The sequence below is a fragment of the Prionailurus viverrinus genome, chromosome C1 (genome assembly GCF_022837055.1).
Source record: "Prionailurus viverrinus isolate Anna chromosome C1, UM_Priviv_1.0, whole genome shotgun sequence".
Lineage (NCBI taxonomy): Eukaryota > Metazoa > Chordata > Mammalia > Carnivora > Felidae > Prionailurus > Prionailurus viverrinus.
Window position 1 is genome coordinate 55,306,986 of NC_062568.1, and position 19,845 is coordinate 55,326,830.

General features: G+C 38.7%; 1 protein-coding gene across 3 annotated transcripts in view; it reads right to left on the bottom strand.

Annotated features, from left to right (window-relative positions):
• The window catches only part of MAP3K20 (mitogen-activated protein kinase kinase kinase 20), a 185,641-nt gene that overhangs the window by 54,872 nt on the left and 110,924 nt on the right, over window positions 1-19,845 (bottom strand). For all 3 annotated transcript variants that reach the window (XM_047869069.1, XM_047869071.1, XM_047869072.1), the window contains exons 8-10: window positions 12,620-12,706; window positions 6,692-6,766; window positions 1,817-1,923 (exon numbers count right to left, since the gene is read on the bottom strand). In XM_047869069.1, the coding sequence (XP_047725025.1) occupies window positions 1,817-1,923; window positions 6,692-6,766; window positions 12,620-12,706 (269 nt within the window). The remainder of the gene's footprint in view (window positions 1-1,816; window positions 1,924-6,691; window positions 6,767-12,619; window positions 12,707-19,845) is intronic.

Consider the following 19,845-nt stretch of genomic DNA (forward strand, 5'->3'; position numbering starts at 1 on the left):
ATCAAACAGCATCTCCTCAGGAAATCCTTTTATTATTTCGTCAGACTAGATTTCATGGTTGCATACTCTCAGATGTCCAGTAATTCTCTGTCATAATTCTTATCAAAGTAGTAATAAGTTGCTTGTGCATCTATAGTCAGTAGTTCAACGCTAGACCCCCTACTCCATATGCACTAGGGCTGTTCTGCTCATCACCATGGCACAACACAAGAGCGCCTTGCCTCGGCAGAGGTTCTGGAGTATGTGAATGTGTGAGTGTAAGAAACACACCTGTCAATAAATCAGCTTACGTATTTATATTCTCTTGTATGATATCATAATGTCTTTTACTGTTGCTACCACCATGGTGTTTCCCTCCCCAAATATTTATCGAGCAACTGCTGTGTTCAAGTCCCATTCTAGGTGCTGTAGGTATAGTAATGAACAAAAGAAATTATCTGATCCTTTTACATTTCAGCCAGAGAGGTACAGATAAAACAGCAAACTACAGAATTACTTATTAATTCCAATAGCAGTAGAGGTTCTAAAGGAGATGCTCTCAGGGCACATAAAGTAGAACCTCATCTGATCTAGGGTCAGAAACACTTCCTTAAATACACGTTATTTCAGCTGCTATCTAAATGATGACTAGGAGCCAAGCTGGATGTGGGTGTCAAGGGTGGTATGCTGCCGAAAGGGGCGAGTTTTATATAGAAGAAACTGCATTTGCAAGGACTCTGAACAAGGAAGAAGTATGCATCTACTGAGGGACTAAAAGCCAGAAGTTAAGAGGCAGAACTATGCTCTTATGGTAAGGCTGCTGAGGTCAGAGTGCAAAGGGTCTCCTGAGTCTTGTGCAGCATTGACCTTTATACTAGAGTAATCCCTTACACGGATTTGAAACAAGAGTGATCTGATTAATTTGTGCTGGTCTCTTACTGTAGGAAACAAGTATTAACTTACATGTTTTGTTAATTATTTAAGTCCAGAACGAAACCCCCTCAATACCTACATTCGAGCAGAGAGTATGACTTTTGTTTCCCTAAATAAAAACTGATTTAACTCACTGGCCTCAGATAGAGATTTCAAAAGAATAAAAACCAACAAGGTTACTGTAAAACAATCATACAGAAAGCCCAAGGAAACGTCTAAGAACAGGAGTGAACAACTCGATGTTTCCAAGGTGCATGCAGTATTCATTGGGCATCAGCAGGTGGCGTAAGGCGTCACGTTACCGCCAAGGCTATCAGGAGCAAAGACAAGTTACTTAAATCTCTGCTGAGTCAGGGAGGAATAATGTCAGCTCCCAAACATGCTATTTATATAACTGCAGCACGTGACCTGGCTCAACTGTCTCATCCTGGGCTTGCTCCTTCCACTCACACATTACAATTCTCTCATTATTAAGTTTGCTTTCCACTTGACAAAATTTAGTAGGATTCATAACATCAATAGTTTTCTTTTAAAAGTGTTTTTATAGTCTCCCTACCTCCTCCATCAACAGATCCAGTACTCTGCAAACTCCTAGGCAAATAATATTTTTATTTCTCACTGGACAGATGCCAAGACTTCCTAATACAGAGTGTATGGTACAGAGAAATGTCTGGTAACTGTCTTCGGTCTCAGGAGATATGATTTTAATAGTCTTTCCAAATACTTAGACGTATGCAATGGAGGACTTACTAGATCTCCCAAAAATTTTAACATAAGAAACAAAACTCTAGAGTGTCATCAAGTTCACTGGTTTTCTTCTTCAGTGGAGCTGGGCCCGATCTTTTAAAGCCAGAGGCCCATCTTTTAAAGCCAGAGGCCATGACTTGGTGCAAGGCTTACCTACCTCCACTCTGCCTTGTTGTGCAGGAATGAGTTACACTGGTCAGGAAGGCTAGTATCATTTGACATGGACTCCAGAATTGAAATGATTTGCTTGAAAGATGGCCGTTTCTGAAAAAGAGAAAATAATAAACTTGTTGGGACTTTAAAAAGTAGGTCTTTAAGAGAAAATCCACAAGCAAAACAATAAGCTTGACATACCATAACAAAATAAAATAGCATGCCATGTCCTGACTTAGTTATTACGACTGTCTGACTACTCAGGTTTAAGGGAACCATATTCCTTATTTTCAATAAATTATAAGAATAGTCTCGTCATTTTTCTATCATGTGGCCTAAGGCTGGAATAATTACAGTTTTTCTCCAGGTACGGAAAGTACGAATTCTCTTTTGGGTAGGATGAAGGAGTCCTAAAAGGGAAAAGTTAAATCCTTTAAAAATCTTTGTGATACAGCAAGTTTAGTAAAAGGTAATGGTGGAGTCTGGGTCTACCAGTGTTCGCCATAAAATTCAATCAACTTTTCTGTATGTTTGAACATTCTTACAATGTTGGGGGAGAATCTACTTCCTCTGTTAGAACTACTAAAATTTCCTCAACCACTTGCTGATAGAAGAAGTCCCCCATTTTAAAGTCATTATGACTTCATTGTCTGCAGTGTTGACTCCACATCATAACTAGTTTGGGAAGCGGGAAGCTCTAACGCACAGTTTACTAGGAATTGAAAAAGTGGCGGTTCGGCGCATTTCTTTAGCGGTAACCACACTTGTCTGTTGCCTTAGACTCTAGCCAAGGCTGAGACAAAAGGTTAAAACAAAAATGGAGAAAGATAACAAAAGGATGATGCACATTCTGTCTTCATCATGCCTCATAATTATACCATTTCTGAGCAAATTACAGTTGCAGCAATTAAAACATGCATTTTAATTTAGGAGCACAAAAACAAGAAGGAACAACGTTGAGGTGGCTTGCTCTTAGGACTTGAGTGCTTCCTACCTTAAGAAAGACAATTTTTCCACTTCTCAGGAATATAAAACTGGGCTATTCATTCTGAATTCTGCCTTCATTGTATTCTTCTAAGGGCGTGTGTGCCTGTATGTGTGTGTGTAAGAAGAGGGCCTAAGTAGCTAAGTGTCGCTGATACACAGTAAGCCTTGTAATAAAGCAAAGAAGAAAATGCCTTAAGTAGGAAATTTGAAAAATACGGTCTTAACTTTATTCCTATTTTAATTTCTCCTACCACGTGTCAGGCTGTAAAAGGAAAAATGTTTTAATTGTTTGCACAGGAACTAATTATATAATACAGGATTTTCATTTTGCATGGAAAAGCAGTGAGAGGCTAAGAATATTTTTCCCTACATTTAATCATTCTTGAAATAAAGTAAAACTCTTTTGTAATTAGGTGACAAGTATCCCTAGAAAAACCTTAATTTTATAGGTAGAATACACAATTAGATGGAAATTATCAAAGTGAACGTTTGAAAAACAACAACAATATAGAATTTTGTGGTGATGATGGTTTATAGATATTCTGATTGCAGAATACAGTATTTGGCCCAGGCCTACGTTCCCTTTAGTATTCACGTAGGTTTTGCTTACATTAAAAAAATTACACCTAGGGCCATTTATTAAGCATTTATATACATTATTTATTATCTCCATTTTGTAGATAAGGAAAATCTCAGAAAAATATGGATTGCCCAGTGTCACACGGGAAGCAAGTTACTAAATCAGGGGCAAGGCTCTTAAACCTTTCGATATGTTTTATCACACGAGAGTAAGATATTCCTATCAAACTCCGGGCTTTATTCTTTTCTTATTTAGAAATGCCAGTTTAGAACTGGAAACTACCCACCTTTACTTCTTTTTTTCTTTGATAAACTACTTTGAGCACCTGGTGTAAGCCATTGGCATGACTTGACATTTACCTAATAGCTTTCTCTTGTATTCTCTTTCGCCTCCTCATTGCAAAAGAACATTTTTCTACAGGTGAGCTGAATATTTTTTTTATCTATGTCTTTAAAGCATAAAGGCTGGGAAAAAAAGGAAAGGTTTGTAACCAGTCATGGCTCTATATATGTGCACGGGAGTGGCATCAACTTCTGGCTGAATTGCTACAAACTTCTAGCCAGACAACTAAAATGTGCCTTGGTCTGGCTACTTGAGTTAACACGTTGGGCACCCACTTACTAAATGTGTGGAAGGTGCCAAAGGTAGCACCGTGCCCTCAAAGAGACAGCAGTCCATTTAGACAGAAAAGAGATTTTAAAAAACACAACAGCAAAAGGTAAGGCCTTAGCCCAGATTGTGGTTTAGGAACAGGAGTACCAAGTATGGGCTGCAGTAAACAGAATAGTCAGGGAGGGCTTGATGTTGAAGTAATCAAAGGAAGAAAGAAAACAGGAGGGCACGCCCAGGGAAGGGACGTGTGGAAGGTATGGCTGGAGATCAACCATGAGAGCTGGAAGCATGGGCCGCAGCTGGATGTACAATGAAATACAGAAGGAATGTATTAGTCGTATCGGAATAAAATGCCTTGAATGTAGGAAATAAAAATCAGTCTTAAACTTTATACTCCACCTGGCTAGAATACAAGACTCCTCTCGTGCCAAAGAAGGGTAAGCTGGCTACATGTTAAAGACATGCCAACTGGATGGCTTCACCGGGCCTGATGTCCTTCCTGTGTTAGGTGTTTACACTACCATTTCATTAACGCACCAAACTGTATATTCTTAGAATTTTAATTACTGAAGTACGGAGCTTCCGATTCAGAAATTCAAAACCTGCTTTGCATACTGAGATATAATTGCAGTTACAGAGATTTAGTTGTGTTAATCGAATTCAATGCAAATAATTTCAGGTAAAATTTTTAAGTATCAGAAAAATACCACCAAAATGACTATATATGCCATAATGGACATGTAACTGGTAGAGTATGGAAAAGGTGGTATGACAGCATTAAAAATATATATATGTTCTAGAGCAAACTTGCAAATAGCTGCTTATATTTTCTACTGGATTAGCTGCAAAGTGCAGACATTTCTCTTAGTGCTTCAAAACCCCATATTCTGTGAACAGAGGCGGGGCAGACCATTCCAAACCTATACAGCTTTGTCACAGAATACTAATAAAAACAATCATAGTAAATAAAAATACTAACAGAATTTTTAAAATGTTAAATTCTTTTTTTTTAATTTTTTTTTTTTTTGGTTTTACATTTTTTATTTTTGAGAGACAGAGAGAGCACAAGTGGGGAGGGGCAGAGAGAGAAGGAGACAGAATCCGAAGCAGGCTCCGGGCTCTGAGCTGTCAGCACAGAGCCTGACACGGGGCTCGAACTCACAAACCATGAGATCATGACCTGAGCCGAAGCTGGACGCTCAACCAACTGAGCCACTCAGGCACCCCTAAATTCATTAATAAAAAACATTACGAAGTCAATAAAAGATTCTCCTTTTAAAAAGGATGAAGATAGTTTGATGAATAGGAGTAAAAACGAAGATTGAGGTTGCCGGTTACCAGGGCCAAGAGGACATGAAGACCCAGCCACAAACTCCTCCAAGACAAAGCGCGGCCACCCAGCCATGAGGGAGCACGTGGGCAGAGGCGCCTCACAGATCTGTGTCCCTTGCTGATCTGCAAACTGTACTTGGGGTGTTGAGCTGTTCTCACTTGATGGTGTGGGATGACGTGCTAGGTAACAGGTATGACTCAGCATGAATTCTGTGTTACACGAACATGTTTCTCAGACTTACCGGTGGTTTATGCATTATTCCCGCTAGAGAAACACATGCTATAGAACAGACTGTGTTACCATCATGCATTCTTCCTGGGCCAGATTGGAACGGAGTTTAAATTAAGGAAGAAATTCCATTCTTAAGTCTTAGATCTGTTTAAAAAAGTCAGTTCGCAATAGATTTCAGTGACAGAGTGGGCAAATTCGAACTATAAGATTAGTTCCTCTCTTGAGTCTTTCTCTTCTGTGACGTTGTTTTACTTTCTAACTTTTTAATATGAAAAATTACAAACATACAGACGCAGAACAACGTAACAAGCCTCCATATACCTATCACGTGGCTTCAAAAATTATCTATGGCCAATCTTGTTTAATCTACACCACCATCTATTTCCTTTCACTTTATTTTGAAGCAACTCCAAGACTCGCCTATCATTTTATCTATAAATATTTCCGTATGTATGTGAGAGTCTTTTAAAATGATCTTTGCAGGGAAAGGAAATGGGCCTTCATGCTCAAATGTGATAACCACATGAAAGTCTACATTCTGGAATGTCTCCAACTCTATTGTGATAGCTTAAAAAACATCACGAATCTAGTTTCTCTAGAAGTGCTACTTTTGCCTGGTCTTTGGTTCAGACTGCTTGGGTTCCTTCTCCAGTCTCACCATGTACTAACCTGTGGCCTTGAGCATTACTTACCTTCTGTGTGCCTTGACCCTTCATCTGTAAAATGATTGTCATAACACAACCTATTTCATAGAGGTATTCTAAGGAACAAATGAGCAAATGTGCATAAAGTGCTTGGAGCAGTGCCTGGCATATAATGAGCACTGTGTGCTAGCCATTTTTATAACACGAAAGTGCAATACTTATTATTAGAGATTAAAAACAAAGGAATGCAATTCTTTCCATTGAGTCAAGAGTGCCAGAATGCTGTAAGAAAGCCAGTAATGAGTTTCTAAGGATCAAGATGAACAGATATCAACAGAAAGCCTTTACGGTCCATCCGGGACTCACAGAAGCAGCAACTCAGCTTGCTTTGTAATGAATCTTATTACTCCAAGTTTTAGAAACTCAAAACCAAGAAAACACGTGAAATTTCAGAATTCTGAACAACGACCAAAAGAATATTTATTTATATACCTTGGCATCAGCTTCCCAACACTGACGTAACAGCTCAGCAAAACTTCTGGGGCAACTGCTTGGAATGGTTAATCTCTACCAGAGAGAAAGGAAAAACAACACAAGGATTGACTCATCAAGGTAAGCAAATACTGAAAGGTCATAAAAGTTAATTTAAGAGCATAAATAAGTCATTAACTTTAAAACTTCCATTGATTGATACATGGCAAGTAAGAATTTACGTTTAGATTCATAATATCTAATCTCTAAAGACACTGATGCTACTTTTCTTCCAAAATGGTATCCAAGTGGATGGAGAAGTTGGATTCAGCACAACAAATCCAGAAAAACCTAGACACAAGTCTAAAAGAAACTACAGTAGGACAGGGGCAAGGGGGAACAGAAATACACACTGTAAAACCACAAACCTATCACCATTCTTTCATAGACAACTACAAAATCTGCAGACAGGTCAGGCAGCCAGGCAACCAGCTTGGCTCTGGCAGGAGGTGTACAATTCTGAAAGCATCTTCTGCAGAGACCGTCAAAGAGAGAATTTTAAAGAAGTGTGCCTTTTCTCATCAGCAAAGAGGATATTCTGTTTTTTCTTTTTCTTTTTTTTTTTTAACGTTTATTTATTTTTGAGACAGAGACACACCATGAACGGGGGAGGGTCAGAGAGAGGGAGACACAGAATCCGAAACAGGCTCCAGGCTCTGAGCTGTCAGCAGAGAGCCCGACGCGGGGCTCGAACTCACGGACTGCGAGATCATGACCTGAGCTGAAGTCGGACGCTCAACCAACTGAGCCACCCAGGCGCCCCCAAAGAGGATATTCTGAATGTATGACCCCTTACGGGTAAACCGCAGGGACTGGACACAACAGAGATTATAATGTGAGGATCAGTCCCGTTCCAACATTTTATACAAGTGGTTCTCTAGAACTTGCGATGTCCCTGGAGGCTCTCTAGAGATCTGCAGAGGCATTTTTTGTTTGTTTTAAAGACTGGAGGGCTGCACCTGGCATGGGTCAAGAGTACTAGACATCCTTCACTGTGTTGTAAATCCCTGATTAAGTACTCCCTCATACTCCACTAAACTCCAGATGCTCTGGGTGCAAACAACAAGGTTTATCATTTTCTGACCCCAGACTCTGTCTTGGATTTATAAACACATTTTTTTGAGCAGTTTTAAAATACAATGAATTAAGAATGCAACTACTAAATAAGATAAATCAAGGGCAGATTGATCTTTGCAGTACTCATAACCTTACCGAGATGTTTGGAAAACATCACCTGCAACGGCATTGCTCATGCTGCTGGAATCATTGATACAATTCAGCTCGACTCTGCATGTGTAGCTGTTGAATCCTATTTACCCGCAGGGACAAGCATCTGAAATTGTTCCACACTCTCCTCTCTTGTGGCCATGCCTGTGCATTTATACACTGCAATACCTTTTTCATCGATTTCTTCTTTATTACAGTTAGAGCATTATGTTAACTTTAAAATATAATGTGTATAATGGGTAGGTTGCACTACCTCTGAATTTCATTTCAGGGAAGTAGAGGGACCATTAACAGGGTTGTTATCAAAAGAGCGCTGGGTGTGAGTTGAGAACTGCTGCACTGAGAAGTACTGAGATTTATTTCACAGTATTGTTTACTGAAGAAGTTTTGTAAATAAAAAGCTTAAACTGAATTTATTTGGATTTGGGGGAGGTTGTGTATAAAACTAGAAAAAGAGTTATTCTGGCAGGAAAACAGATGATCTATATTTAGAATTACAGATAACCTTAAAATCAAAATAAACCAAAATAAAACCTTATAACCAAGTTTTAAACAAAACAACCCTCTCCAAGTTAAAGGTATGCTAAACATCTTTTTAATTGATTACATAGAACAGAGGAGATGTAGTAACCTGCACTCTTATTTTACTGTAATACATGGTAAACCGTACTCCTATTTTACTGGAAACCTTTTGATGAAAATCAAAAGGAAAATCGGGTGTTTACTTAAAAACACACACACACACACACACACACATACACATACACACACATACATATGATGGCTGGTTGGGAGTAGCAACTAAGAAAAACGAAGTGATTGCAACTATTCAGCTGAATCCACTCCATGGCAAAAAAATTTCTCATAAAAGGTAACATTTTCAATATAACTTTCTCACATTTTTTCTAAGAACTGAAATGTGACGTGGACAAATCTGGATGTTAATTTTCTGTCATCTTTTCTCACTGAAAAACTTTTTAGCTACTGAATCTTGAGACATTATGAAATAAGATATAATTATTTTAAGTCATCTGATATGGTCAAATATCAACTACATCTAAACTCACGCGCTAATGTAAGGGATTATTTTGGTGCATTAAAAAGTACTTTAAAAAATAAAAATATAAAGTACTTTAAAAGGGAACCCAAAGCATTTAAGTCCTGATTACCTAATTGTGGGTATTCCTACTGCATTAAAACATCCTGAAATGGCCAGAATATTAGCAATAGATTTGCAACACTTCAAAACGGTAAGATTTTAAAAGTTTCAAATTTAAATTAAAATATTTCCCAAACACTATTTAAATTAAAATAACCCCAAAATGCATGACATTTTTTAAAGGTCATACTCCTTTTTGCACCATTTTCTACATAAGATGCAAAAAAATTACTCTTAATAATTTATCTTTTTCTAAAGTATAGTCAACAATGGATTAAGCTTTTTGAGGATTTCTATTAAGAATAGTAGCTTTGCTACTAAGAACAAAACACATTTTGTAAGAATCTAAGTACTTGTAAAGATAGAAATTATCCTGCTAGAATATTCTGAATGACCACTAATTCAGTTTTATGGAAATAACAAAGGCAAACATACATGTCTGGAAGAATTATGAAATTTACTAGCAATACCCTCCTACTTTCAGGACTTGTGTAAGGATTCACTGTTTGCTTTAACAGTGCTTTATGTATCTAGTTTTAATAGGATTTAATATTAGGAAAAATTGTTTGAAGGCCTTATTTCATTATTAAGCACTTAGAAGCAAAGACCTTCAGATATTTTTAGAAAGTATTGATCTTCCTACAGATCCAAAAAGCAGTCCTAAATGGTGAAACTAAATAAGGTCTAGAGTCTAGTTGAGAGTAATGTATCAATGTCAACTTTTTGCTTTTGGTATTGGCCTACACCTGTATCTCACCAGTGGTAGAAGCTGGGTGAAGGATACACAGAATCCCTTCTAATATTTTTGCAACTTACTGTGAGTCTATGATTATTTCAAAATAAAAGTTAAAAAGAAAAGACAATTCTAATATTTGAATATAGGTGCATTCTAGCATGAGTAGCTTACATTTAAAGTGTCTCGCTAAGTTTAAACACATCATTCTTTACTTAAATGAGGCCTGTTAAAGAAAAAAAATACAGCTTGCTCTTTTCAACTCAAGAACCCAAGATATTCCAAAGTAAAAATAAGTGAATTAAAATAATTAGAAGTTGAAAGGATTTTGGAAATTACATTTAAATCAAAGTCTCGATTTTATTATGAAATTAAATAAATCCTTGGCAAATTTTTTTCACGCTTTAAGTCAAGTCCCAGGTAGTTAACATACAGTGTACTATTAGTTTCAGGTATAGGATTTAGTGATTCAACACTTACGTCATAACACCTGGAGCTCATCACAACAAGCGCCCTCCTTAATACCCATCACCCGTGTAACCCATCCCCTCCTCCAGCAACCCTCAGTTTGTTCTCTACAAACTGCCAGTTGAGACTTGGCAATTATTTTAATGTTATGTCAGTAGAATTTGTTTTGGTAATAAGTGTCTATGTTTATGAGATGAAATGAAGACTCCTTCCCGAATGATGACAATGGAATTTACAGCTAAACTGCCATATTTTTGACAAATAAATACGTAGAATGAGAGTAGAGAGAGAAATATCCTCATAATACCCAAATTTCCTCAAGTTCAGTGGAAAGTTGGGAAAACTTGTGTCACCATGGGGGGGGGGGTCTTTCAATTTGCTATTCTATGTCCAGAATGGGAGGGATCTGAGTAGTCTCCGTCAGTTATTAGCTGGCCATCATGTACACCATGGATAAAACAGTACAACCTACTCTAGGGAATCCTTCAGGGAAAGGGGGGAGATAGCCTCTTTCCTGTACAGGGTGGGGAGGTTCTGAAGATTATGGGTGATTCCCAGCCCTCAAGCCTGCTATCCAAAGGCAGTTTCTAAATTCATTTTTCTCAACAGCTTTAATAATCCTTGAGAGATACTCCAATGTTTTGAAAGTGCTTCAGATTCACACCTCTTCTGCCATCCTTTAGATGAAGTACTATTTTTAAATATTAATTCGTTTTTCTTAGACATATTTGGAGGGCCCAGTTGGCTTTTAAAAAACTTTCTTCTAGCTTATCTTGGAACAACATAGAGGGAAATAAATTACATGGAGTGTTCTGCTCCAAAGTCAACATTGGGTCAATAATTTTCTTCCCTCTTATTTGTAACCCCAGAACCAAACATCTAATCACCTCACTGGCAAAAGAAACTGAACAGAAACAAGTGGGTTCTCCTATCATGAAAATATCAGTTATTCTATGTACCAGGTCTGATTTAATAGCACACCAGGAATAACCATGACATTTAATTAAAACAGAACAGCTCCTGTGAAACACTGAGCAAGACACGTTCTTGAATATAACTCCTTTTCCTTTTTCTTAAATTGGCAGCTCTCTCCCATCAAGTTCAGCTATCATGAACATTTCATCCGCTCTCAATAGCTCAGGAGGACAAATTAATAAGGTAGCTGGATTATGTGATCTAAACTATGGAAACATGGTTTCTCTTAGTCAATAGCAGCTTTTTGGTTAATCTAGTCTGTTCCTGCACTCACATGGGGAGCAAATCAATCCAATTCTTTTAAAGCATGAAAAAAGGAATATCTCTATACAGTCAACCTTTTTGCAAATTATTTTATGCTAAGGTTACACTCTTACCTTCTGTGGAGGGCACAGATAAGGTCTGGAAATGAAGGTTTGTGAAATAAGGTTGTTTTGCATTGCAAAGACAACTGCATGCTTCCATTACTTGATCTAAGTTCTCCTAGTACCTTGATATTGGATGCTTCATCCTTATGCTGAGGATTTCCATGCCTGTGCATTTCAGTCACAATTTTAAACCTTTCAAAATGTAGTTGCTCTCTTTGATATGAATGTACCACGTTCTCTGATGTAGGCTCATAGGTCCAACTAACTGAAAGCCTCAATTTGTGGGAAGAAGAAAAGCGAGGCTGGGGACACAGCACAAACGGTGTTTACGCCACTGAAGTTCTTTTGAAATGGAAAGGCTCTGCATGAAGAAGGGAACAGTTATGCCACTGCCTCGCCAATTCCAGTGAGGAGCTCATCTTCAATGTAGTGTTCAACGTAGGTGGCAAAACTGTAATTTTTCCCTTTTTTGAAACTATTTTTTCTTCTTTTATTTTTGAAATTCTCATCTAAGCGACAGTTTCTTGTACTATAGTGACTCCTGCTGGGAGAGGTAAGTTGAAGTAGCTGAAGGTCTCTTACAGATATATCAACTCCCGGCCAGTAAAAAAGATGTCCTAAACGCAGGAGATGGAGTTAAACTGTTCCCCTACCTTGGACGCAATGGCTTCTTTCATCACTAAGAACAAACCCCTAGGTTTTACAATTGAGACTGAGAAACTAGTACAGTACTTGTACAATTTTTGATCTACAGCATCACGACGTGAAGCTGCAACAATTAGATGTAAAGGGTCCATTCATGAGGAATAACATCACTTTGACCCTTTGTGTTAGCTCCTACTGCTAATCTTTCCATAAGCGTGAACTTACTTTCAATTTGAAGAAGATGAAAAAGTCTTTTGCAAAACCCCAATACTGTTTTCTGATCTATGTACCTGAATGGAGAATCGTAGTCTTACCTCGTTTTTTTCCACTACAAGCCAAGCTACTTGTAATCCTTCCAAACCTTTAAAGGGGACCTCCCTTGTTAGCATCTCCCAGAGAACCTGGAACAAAAAGAAAATGGAATTTTTATTCTTGTACTTTATATTTTTGGTGTTTTACTGAAACTTTATCTAATATTTAACTGTATCCAATTACCAGACAAAAACCAACCCCACCTGTAGAAACTTGTGCAAAATGTATATATTCATATATATATATATATATATATATATATATATATACACACATATATATACACACACACAATTTTGTGTATATATATATACATATACATATAAACATATACATACATTTTTTGTTCATTTTTATAAAGAAAAAAAAAACTAGAAATCAGAACATTTAGAGCCAGACTTAAAATTTTATGAAACCAATGGGCCTACATAATTTATCTTGTAAGTTATGAGAATTCTCACAGATTCCCACAAATTAGATTTTACATTTTGTTGGTCAAACTCTTTCCACCTTCAATTGCCGATAAATTTCTCCGTAAGATAATAACTGGGAATTCAACTGTAGTTTTAAAGGTTCAGTAATGGTCTGATAAAAGAAAAATTGAGCTCTAAATCCGAATCACTGGCTAAACCCTTCACCCCATAATAGTAGGTACTTGCAAAAACTCTAACATTTAAATTTTGTGTTTTTGGAGAAAGCGCTCTCAAAGTCAGTCAGTCTAAGGTATTAATTTTCTTCCCCCTATAACATCATTTATTATATATTCTAAAATGTAATAAATACTTTATGTTCATAAGTATAGGCTGAGTGTGTGTGTGTGTGTGTGTGTGTGTGTGTGTGTGAATTTATGTGTATGTTCGTCTCTCCACAATCCTTGAGATCAGCATGACTAATAAATCTGCACTGGAATGCCCAAAGAAAGCAAACTGAAGCTGGGAATGCTGAAAACTGCCAATATTTTGGGTTTCATTTAAAATACTAAGTAATGGAGATTTTTATATTCAGGTGACTTTCTCTATACCAATGAGCATCAAAATCAGTCTATCAACATTTGGTGAAGTGCAAACACAATTACAATTTTACCTGTAAATCACCACAACCACCACTATCACTTATTGAGTGATTATGTTCCAGATGGTCTGTTGAACCCTTTACACATGTTACTGTGATTAATATCAACCCCATCGAACAGATATTATCCTCATTTTACAGATGAGGAAACTAAGGCCTAAGAAAGTTAAATTAAACTTGCTGAAAGACACTCTGCTATCAATTGGCACTTGCTGCCTTGCCCTAAAGGTCAAGCTCTTAACCTGACATAACTCTAGAGAAGAGAAGGCTGCAGTATGAGAGAGAATGTGACAAGCCATAGTGCAGGTGTGGAGCCATGGCAGAGGTGAGAAGCAAATGAATTCGGTTTTGATTTAGATTTCTCTTGTCCTAAAAACAAAACAAAAGCCATTTCTAAGTAAGAACGTTGACTGAGGACATCTATTCAAGCAGGTCCTACAAACCTTTAACTCTATATCCACTGCTCCCTCAGCCAGCGCTCGGTCATATTTGAATCAGAACGTGTTAAATGAACTCCGGCTAATACGAAGATAATTAGCAGGAAAATCAGGGAAATCGGCAGATGCTGCTCAAGCAGGAGAAAAAAAATTCGCTGCAGCCTCTTTCGGCTTTTAATCAAGTGTGTAAGGTGCTTCTTTAGAAGAGCTGCTGAATAATTCTATTTGAGTCACAGAAGTGATTAGGAAAAGGTAAGGGGCATCCCGGAAGGGGATGATTCTAGTAAGCACTATAAGTAAAGGAAGCTGAGGAAGACCAGAACAGGTATGCAATCACCCCTGGGACCCCGCCTGCACAGGGGAGGGAGACGAGCAGGAAATGAAGCCCCTCCATTCAGTGCAATTACCACTCCCCTGATGCTAGGGTTGTGGAGGGGAAGGGATATGAACAGCAAGCAAATGGAAGGATTTGGCCCTTCTTCAGGAGAAAGAGTACAGTGAATCGACTTCAAATAAATCAAATGGTCCAGACCCCAAATGTCGAGGTAAGTGGCCTTGCATCCCGTTTTCTGAGTGTGGCCTGCACGCACAACCCATTGCACAGGCGCACACGTGAAGGCTGACTGCATTGTATGAAGTAAAATGCAAAACCAAGAGCTTGGGAGTAATACAGGAAAAGATTTCTGTCATTCTCTGTTCCAAAATATTCAGTTGGAAAATAGCCAAAATCTACAAAGACCTGAGTTCTATTTCTCTAAGAGTTGTAACACTGGAAACATAAGAGTTTCATTTTAGTCCCTCTCTGTATCTCAGACATGCTCCTGCAGCTGAGGGTCCCTGTGACAGCCACACACGTGTGGGATCTGGACAGGGCACCGTGAGCCGCTGGGCTCTTTAGGTGAAGTCCAGCACCGGCACCTGCCGCGATGCCCTGTTACTAATTCACCAGGTGTAGGCGTGTATCAAAACATAGGTGGTATGATATAGGACAACAGCTGTTTCTACATGAAACACAATGACGTTTGGCACAAAAAAGTCCTTTGTGGAGGAAGTCATTTGGAGGTCTAAAAATATATTAAACTATGCCTGAAAATACCAGTGATGGGGATGCAGGCCAAACATTATTGTGATCTTTCCCCTTAAAAATACTTTCCAACTCATTCTATACTGAGACGTGCTCACGTTTAAATTGTGCTCACAAGGAAAATTTTCTATTTTCAGCTTGCAGAGAAACTTGGACAAGGCTGTGTACTTTTCCTGCCTTTTCTTTTACAAACAATGGAAAGCCATTACCTGAGCCGGGTTGGTTCTGGAACGGGGCTCATAGACAAGTGAGGCAGTGATGCTCCCTCTTAAGCCACTCTATTTTCAAATAGTGGTTCTGGCTCAGAAGCTTCTGAGAAGCTAATCCTGTCTGCATTGTCATTAGGAGAGCTTTGTTTCTAAAGAGTGGCGAGGCCTTGTGTTCTCAGAAGGCTATTCTTTCAATGATTTTTGGTTTCCTCCAGCCTTTTCTTTTTTGTGGATAACATACTACACACTCCTCTGGTTTGGTCCTTCAAGAGAAATCACCCTAAGGGGGTAGCACAATCTCCTTTCTTGTAAAATGGAGAGAGAAACAATCGCCTGCCTAGCAGAGTCTGTCAGCTTAGAAGCAAGGACCACAAGATCCATTTCAGGGATTTGTGTCACATTTATTTTTAAGGCTGTACCAGGCTGTTAGTGTTGCCATGTGCTAAGAAGCCACACAGGTTTATCAAGCTGCGGAGGGCCAGGGACTTGGACGATACTGGGGACTGTTATTATAGCAAGTCTGAAAAAAATAGAAACATGAAAAGCAAAAACATATTAGTTGTTTTTTTTTTGAGGTGGATTTCAAAAAAGGACAACTCTTTTATTATGGTCTTACTCATCTGTATGTGACTGCTATGTATGTATGTGTGTCGGGGCTCAATGACCAGGATGGATTTTCAATGAGCTATGGGAATTCTGTTCTATGCAAAGAGATACTTCAATGACAAGTGGTTCTAGCTACTCACTCATTTTTGAAAGGAGATCAAAAGTTCTAAATAACCAACCACCTTGCTTTCCTAGGTAGGTCTCTCTTTCAAAGTCTATGCATTACAAACTTCTAAAACCAACATGCCCCTACCTTACCAACCATTCGCTACTGCTCTTTTAGGTAATACCTACTTTGACCATGTAATGTTTTCTTCATTTTTTAAAAATGCTATGATTGCTTAAGCAAACAACTCTGAAGAGCATGCCTTGTACTATTTCTTTCGCTAAATGGTGTTTATCAAGAACAGAATGGGAATAGGTTGAAATTAAATAAAATCTTGAATTCTCATTTATACTTAAGTTAGTGTATGTGCAATTTTCTGAATGGAATTTTGTTGATAAAGCTATGGGTAAGGATAACCAGAGTTCCAAGTAAACCTCTCTAAGATACTGTTTTAGTTTCCACCAGTCAAAAGAAGTCTCTATCATGAACGCAGAGTGGATATTCAGCAGCATGTGACTGAGGCACATGGGTTCTAAGGTGAAGCATCTGGTGTGTAAATATAGAGCAACACTGGAAATGTTCAGCGACTGCCTATCAGGCATGCTATAAATTACTTGATAGAATGATCTGTTAAGCAATTTGTTAAGTTCCTCAGAACAAAACAAAGGAAGGATCTGTAAACAAGTACACAGAAACCCTTATTCGCCAAGAGAAATGTTCAGGGCCACCTACTAAAAAAGCAGTGAGCAATCACCTGAAGGAAAAGATTTTTAATAAAGTAAACAACATTTGCAGACTCAGAAAGGTTGATTCAAACTATGGGTAACATGAGGGGGTCAATGAGGAATGAGTGAAAGGGATTTAAAAAGATGCAGGAAAAAATCCTTAGCACGGCAAACAGAAGTCACCACCATCGTTGATAGTTTGCGTGTGAAAATGAACAGATTCTTGGTTACTGGAACGGAGATTCTGTCTCAGCTCAGGAAACGCAGTGGGTGCATTTCACACAAAAGCCCCTGGCAACTGTAAGGTTTTGGAGGGAGGTGGTGTGAGATTTGTTTTCATAAATGTTTCATAATACTGAAACCAAAAATTCATTCTGTAGGTAACTCAGAGTTGTCTTTCAGAGCAAACATTTCTGAGATAGGGAAAGTCCCAGACTTGGGAGAATTTTAAAAGTAAAAGTGCTGTACAAGAGCTTGGGGAGTGTTAAAATGAGCCTCAAAAGTCTTCCAGTTCATATAAATGTGCAAAAAGAATTTAAAAACTATAACCACATAAACGTGTGTGTATGTCTGTATACACATGACTCTCTACGAACCATCCCAGCCGTGGTGCTCCCCTTCCCCTCCCTCCTGCTCCACAGAGGAGTCTGTGAATGAACCATGGCCTGCTGCACAACACAGAGTGCTTTTAACATTTGTCAAAGGCTGTAAAAAACCAAAAGTATACACAGTAGAGATTATTAGTGGCCCTTAAAGTCTAAAATATTTACTATCAGGTGCTTTACAGGAAAAGTTTGCTGGCTCCTGTTCCACAAGATGAGCAACAGACTGGCGAAATACAATTTAAACTACCCGATGTTAGTGCCTAGCACAGTGCCTGACGCACCAAAAAAATACATTATTGCTTAAAAACAAAGGAACAGAACTTCCTAAGAGAAAATGATGTCACAAAAAGTCTGAAATTGCAACCAATTCCCTCATTTTCAGACTCCCCAGCAGATGATTTGGAGGATGGTCAGAATGTAATAATTTTTGACACAGGGAACCAGTTTTAGAATCTAGTGTCTTTAGGAACTTATGTTTTTTTCCTCATCTTTCAGTGAGACTTATTTGGTCACTGTCTATAATAGTTTATAGCCTTCATCCTTTTTTTTTAGTTTTTTTTCTTTTAATGTTTCTTTTTGAGAGAGAGAGAGAGAGAGAGAGAGAGAGCGCACAAGCAAACGCACGGGTGGGGCAGAGAGAGAGGGAGACACAGAATCCAAAGCAGGCTCCAGGTTCTACTCTGTCAGCACAGAGGCCAATGCAGGGCCCTGAACCCATGAGCCATGAGATCATGATCTGAGCCAAAGTCAGACGCCTCATTGACTAAGCCACCCAGGCGGCCCCTATAGCCTTCATCCTTAAAAACACCCAGAATTATAGGAAATGAGATATTTAGCCTGAAGCAACTGTTGTCTTCCAGCCTTTAAAATTCTAGCCTTTTGCCAAAAACATGTATTTCATTCTTGTAAAGACTTTTTCCAATAGCCAACAAAATTAATTTCTATTATATTAAATAAATGTGGTGTACATAAGATGTATTATAATTTAGAAAAAGCTTACCAATGAAAACAAGCCCAAAACTTAAGTACTGAAGCCAGCAGTAAATATTTAGAGACTGATGGCCTCGAAAGACTCTCGAAAGACTGGTGGCCTTGAAAGGAATACATTCGACAATGCTGGTCTCCTCCTGGGCCATCAGCTGTCACTCGCAATTGAAATCATAGAAGTTTGGGAAGAAGAGCCACGTTGATTTGGGCCAAAATTAGTCTGCTGCTTTTCTTATTATGAAAATGTCCTTTTAAGAGTAATAATATAAATATAAAGGCACTACAATTAGGGGTGAGACCCAAAGAGAAGGAGTTACAAATACTATTTTAGACTTTTTAAGAGATACACAGTATTGTTAGGGATTAAAAAACAGCTTCTCTTTAAAAAGGGGCAACAGGAGTGTGCCTGGGTGGCACAGTTGGTTGAGAGACCAACTTCGGCTCAGGTCATGATCTCACGGTTCGTGGGTTTGAGCTCCACGTAGGGCTCTGTGCTGACAGCGCAGAGTCTGCTTGGGATTCTCTTTCTCCTTCTCTCTCTGCCCCTCTCACTCTCTTTCTCTCTCAAAATAAAATTAATTAAAAACAAAACAAAACAAAAACAAGCAACAAATGAATTCCTTCTACTACCAAAGAATCACCTTGCTCATCTTCGCCTCCCATCCCACCGGTCTCCCTATTGCACTTACTTCTTTCTCTCTGCTTATTCCTCAAGAATGATCCACCTCAAAACTCCTCCTCCAAAAGCTTCTGCTCCTTAAGGGATCCTTTCCTGTGGTCTCCATTCCCTGAGCATCCCCTACCCCCACATTCTATTCTCGTAACTGTGCTGCTAAGTTGTGACTTTTACACGATACCTTTGATTCGTGTTTCAGAGACTCACGCTACTTTATAAGACTCGCAGCAGACATGGGCAAGGCCATGTGCTAAAAGCTATACTTTTCCTTCTGTACTCTCCAGAAACTCACCAGTCAGCTTAAAGTTGACATTCAAACATCTCCTGTTAATGAAATCACGTGGCAGATCTATTGGTGTGTTCTGAGTAACTTATTACAATGAAGTCCCGTTCCAAATGACCCACGTTCCCACTGACTTACACAGACATTGCACAGTCACATGTCCAGCCCAGGACAGCACTCTTCCCAGGAGTGCGTCAGGCCCGATGTGACTTCAGGGTCCATCCAATTCGCTGTTTGGAAGCAGCACTGGTTTCTTCTCAACACAGGACACAATAAAAGTGATCACAGGAAACGTCCCCGCGACTGGATCGGCCACTGCTCTAGGCATCCCACCAGGAAACAGCATCACTGCCGTAAAGCTGTGTTAAATTGCTGTATCCCCCTCTGTAGGTGTTTGCTTTTTGTATTTCCTTGGGCAACAGAAGATGAGAAATGAACT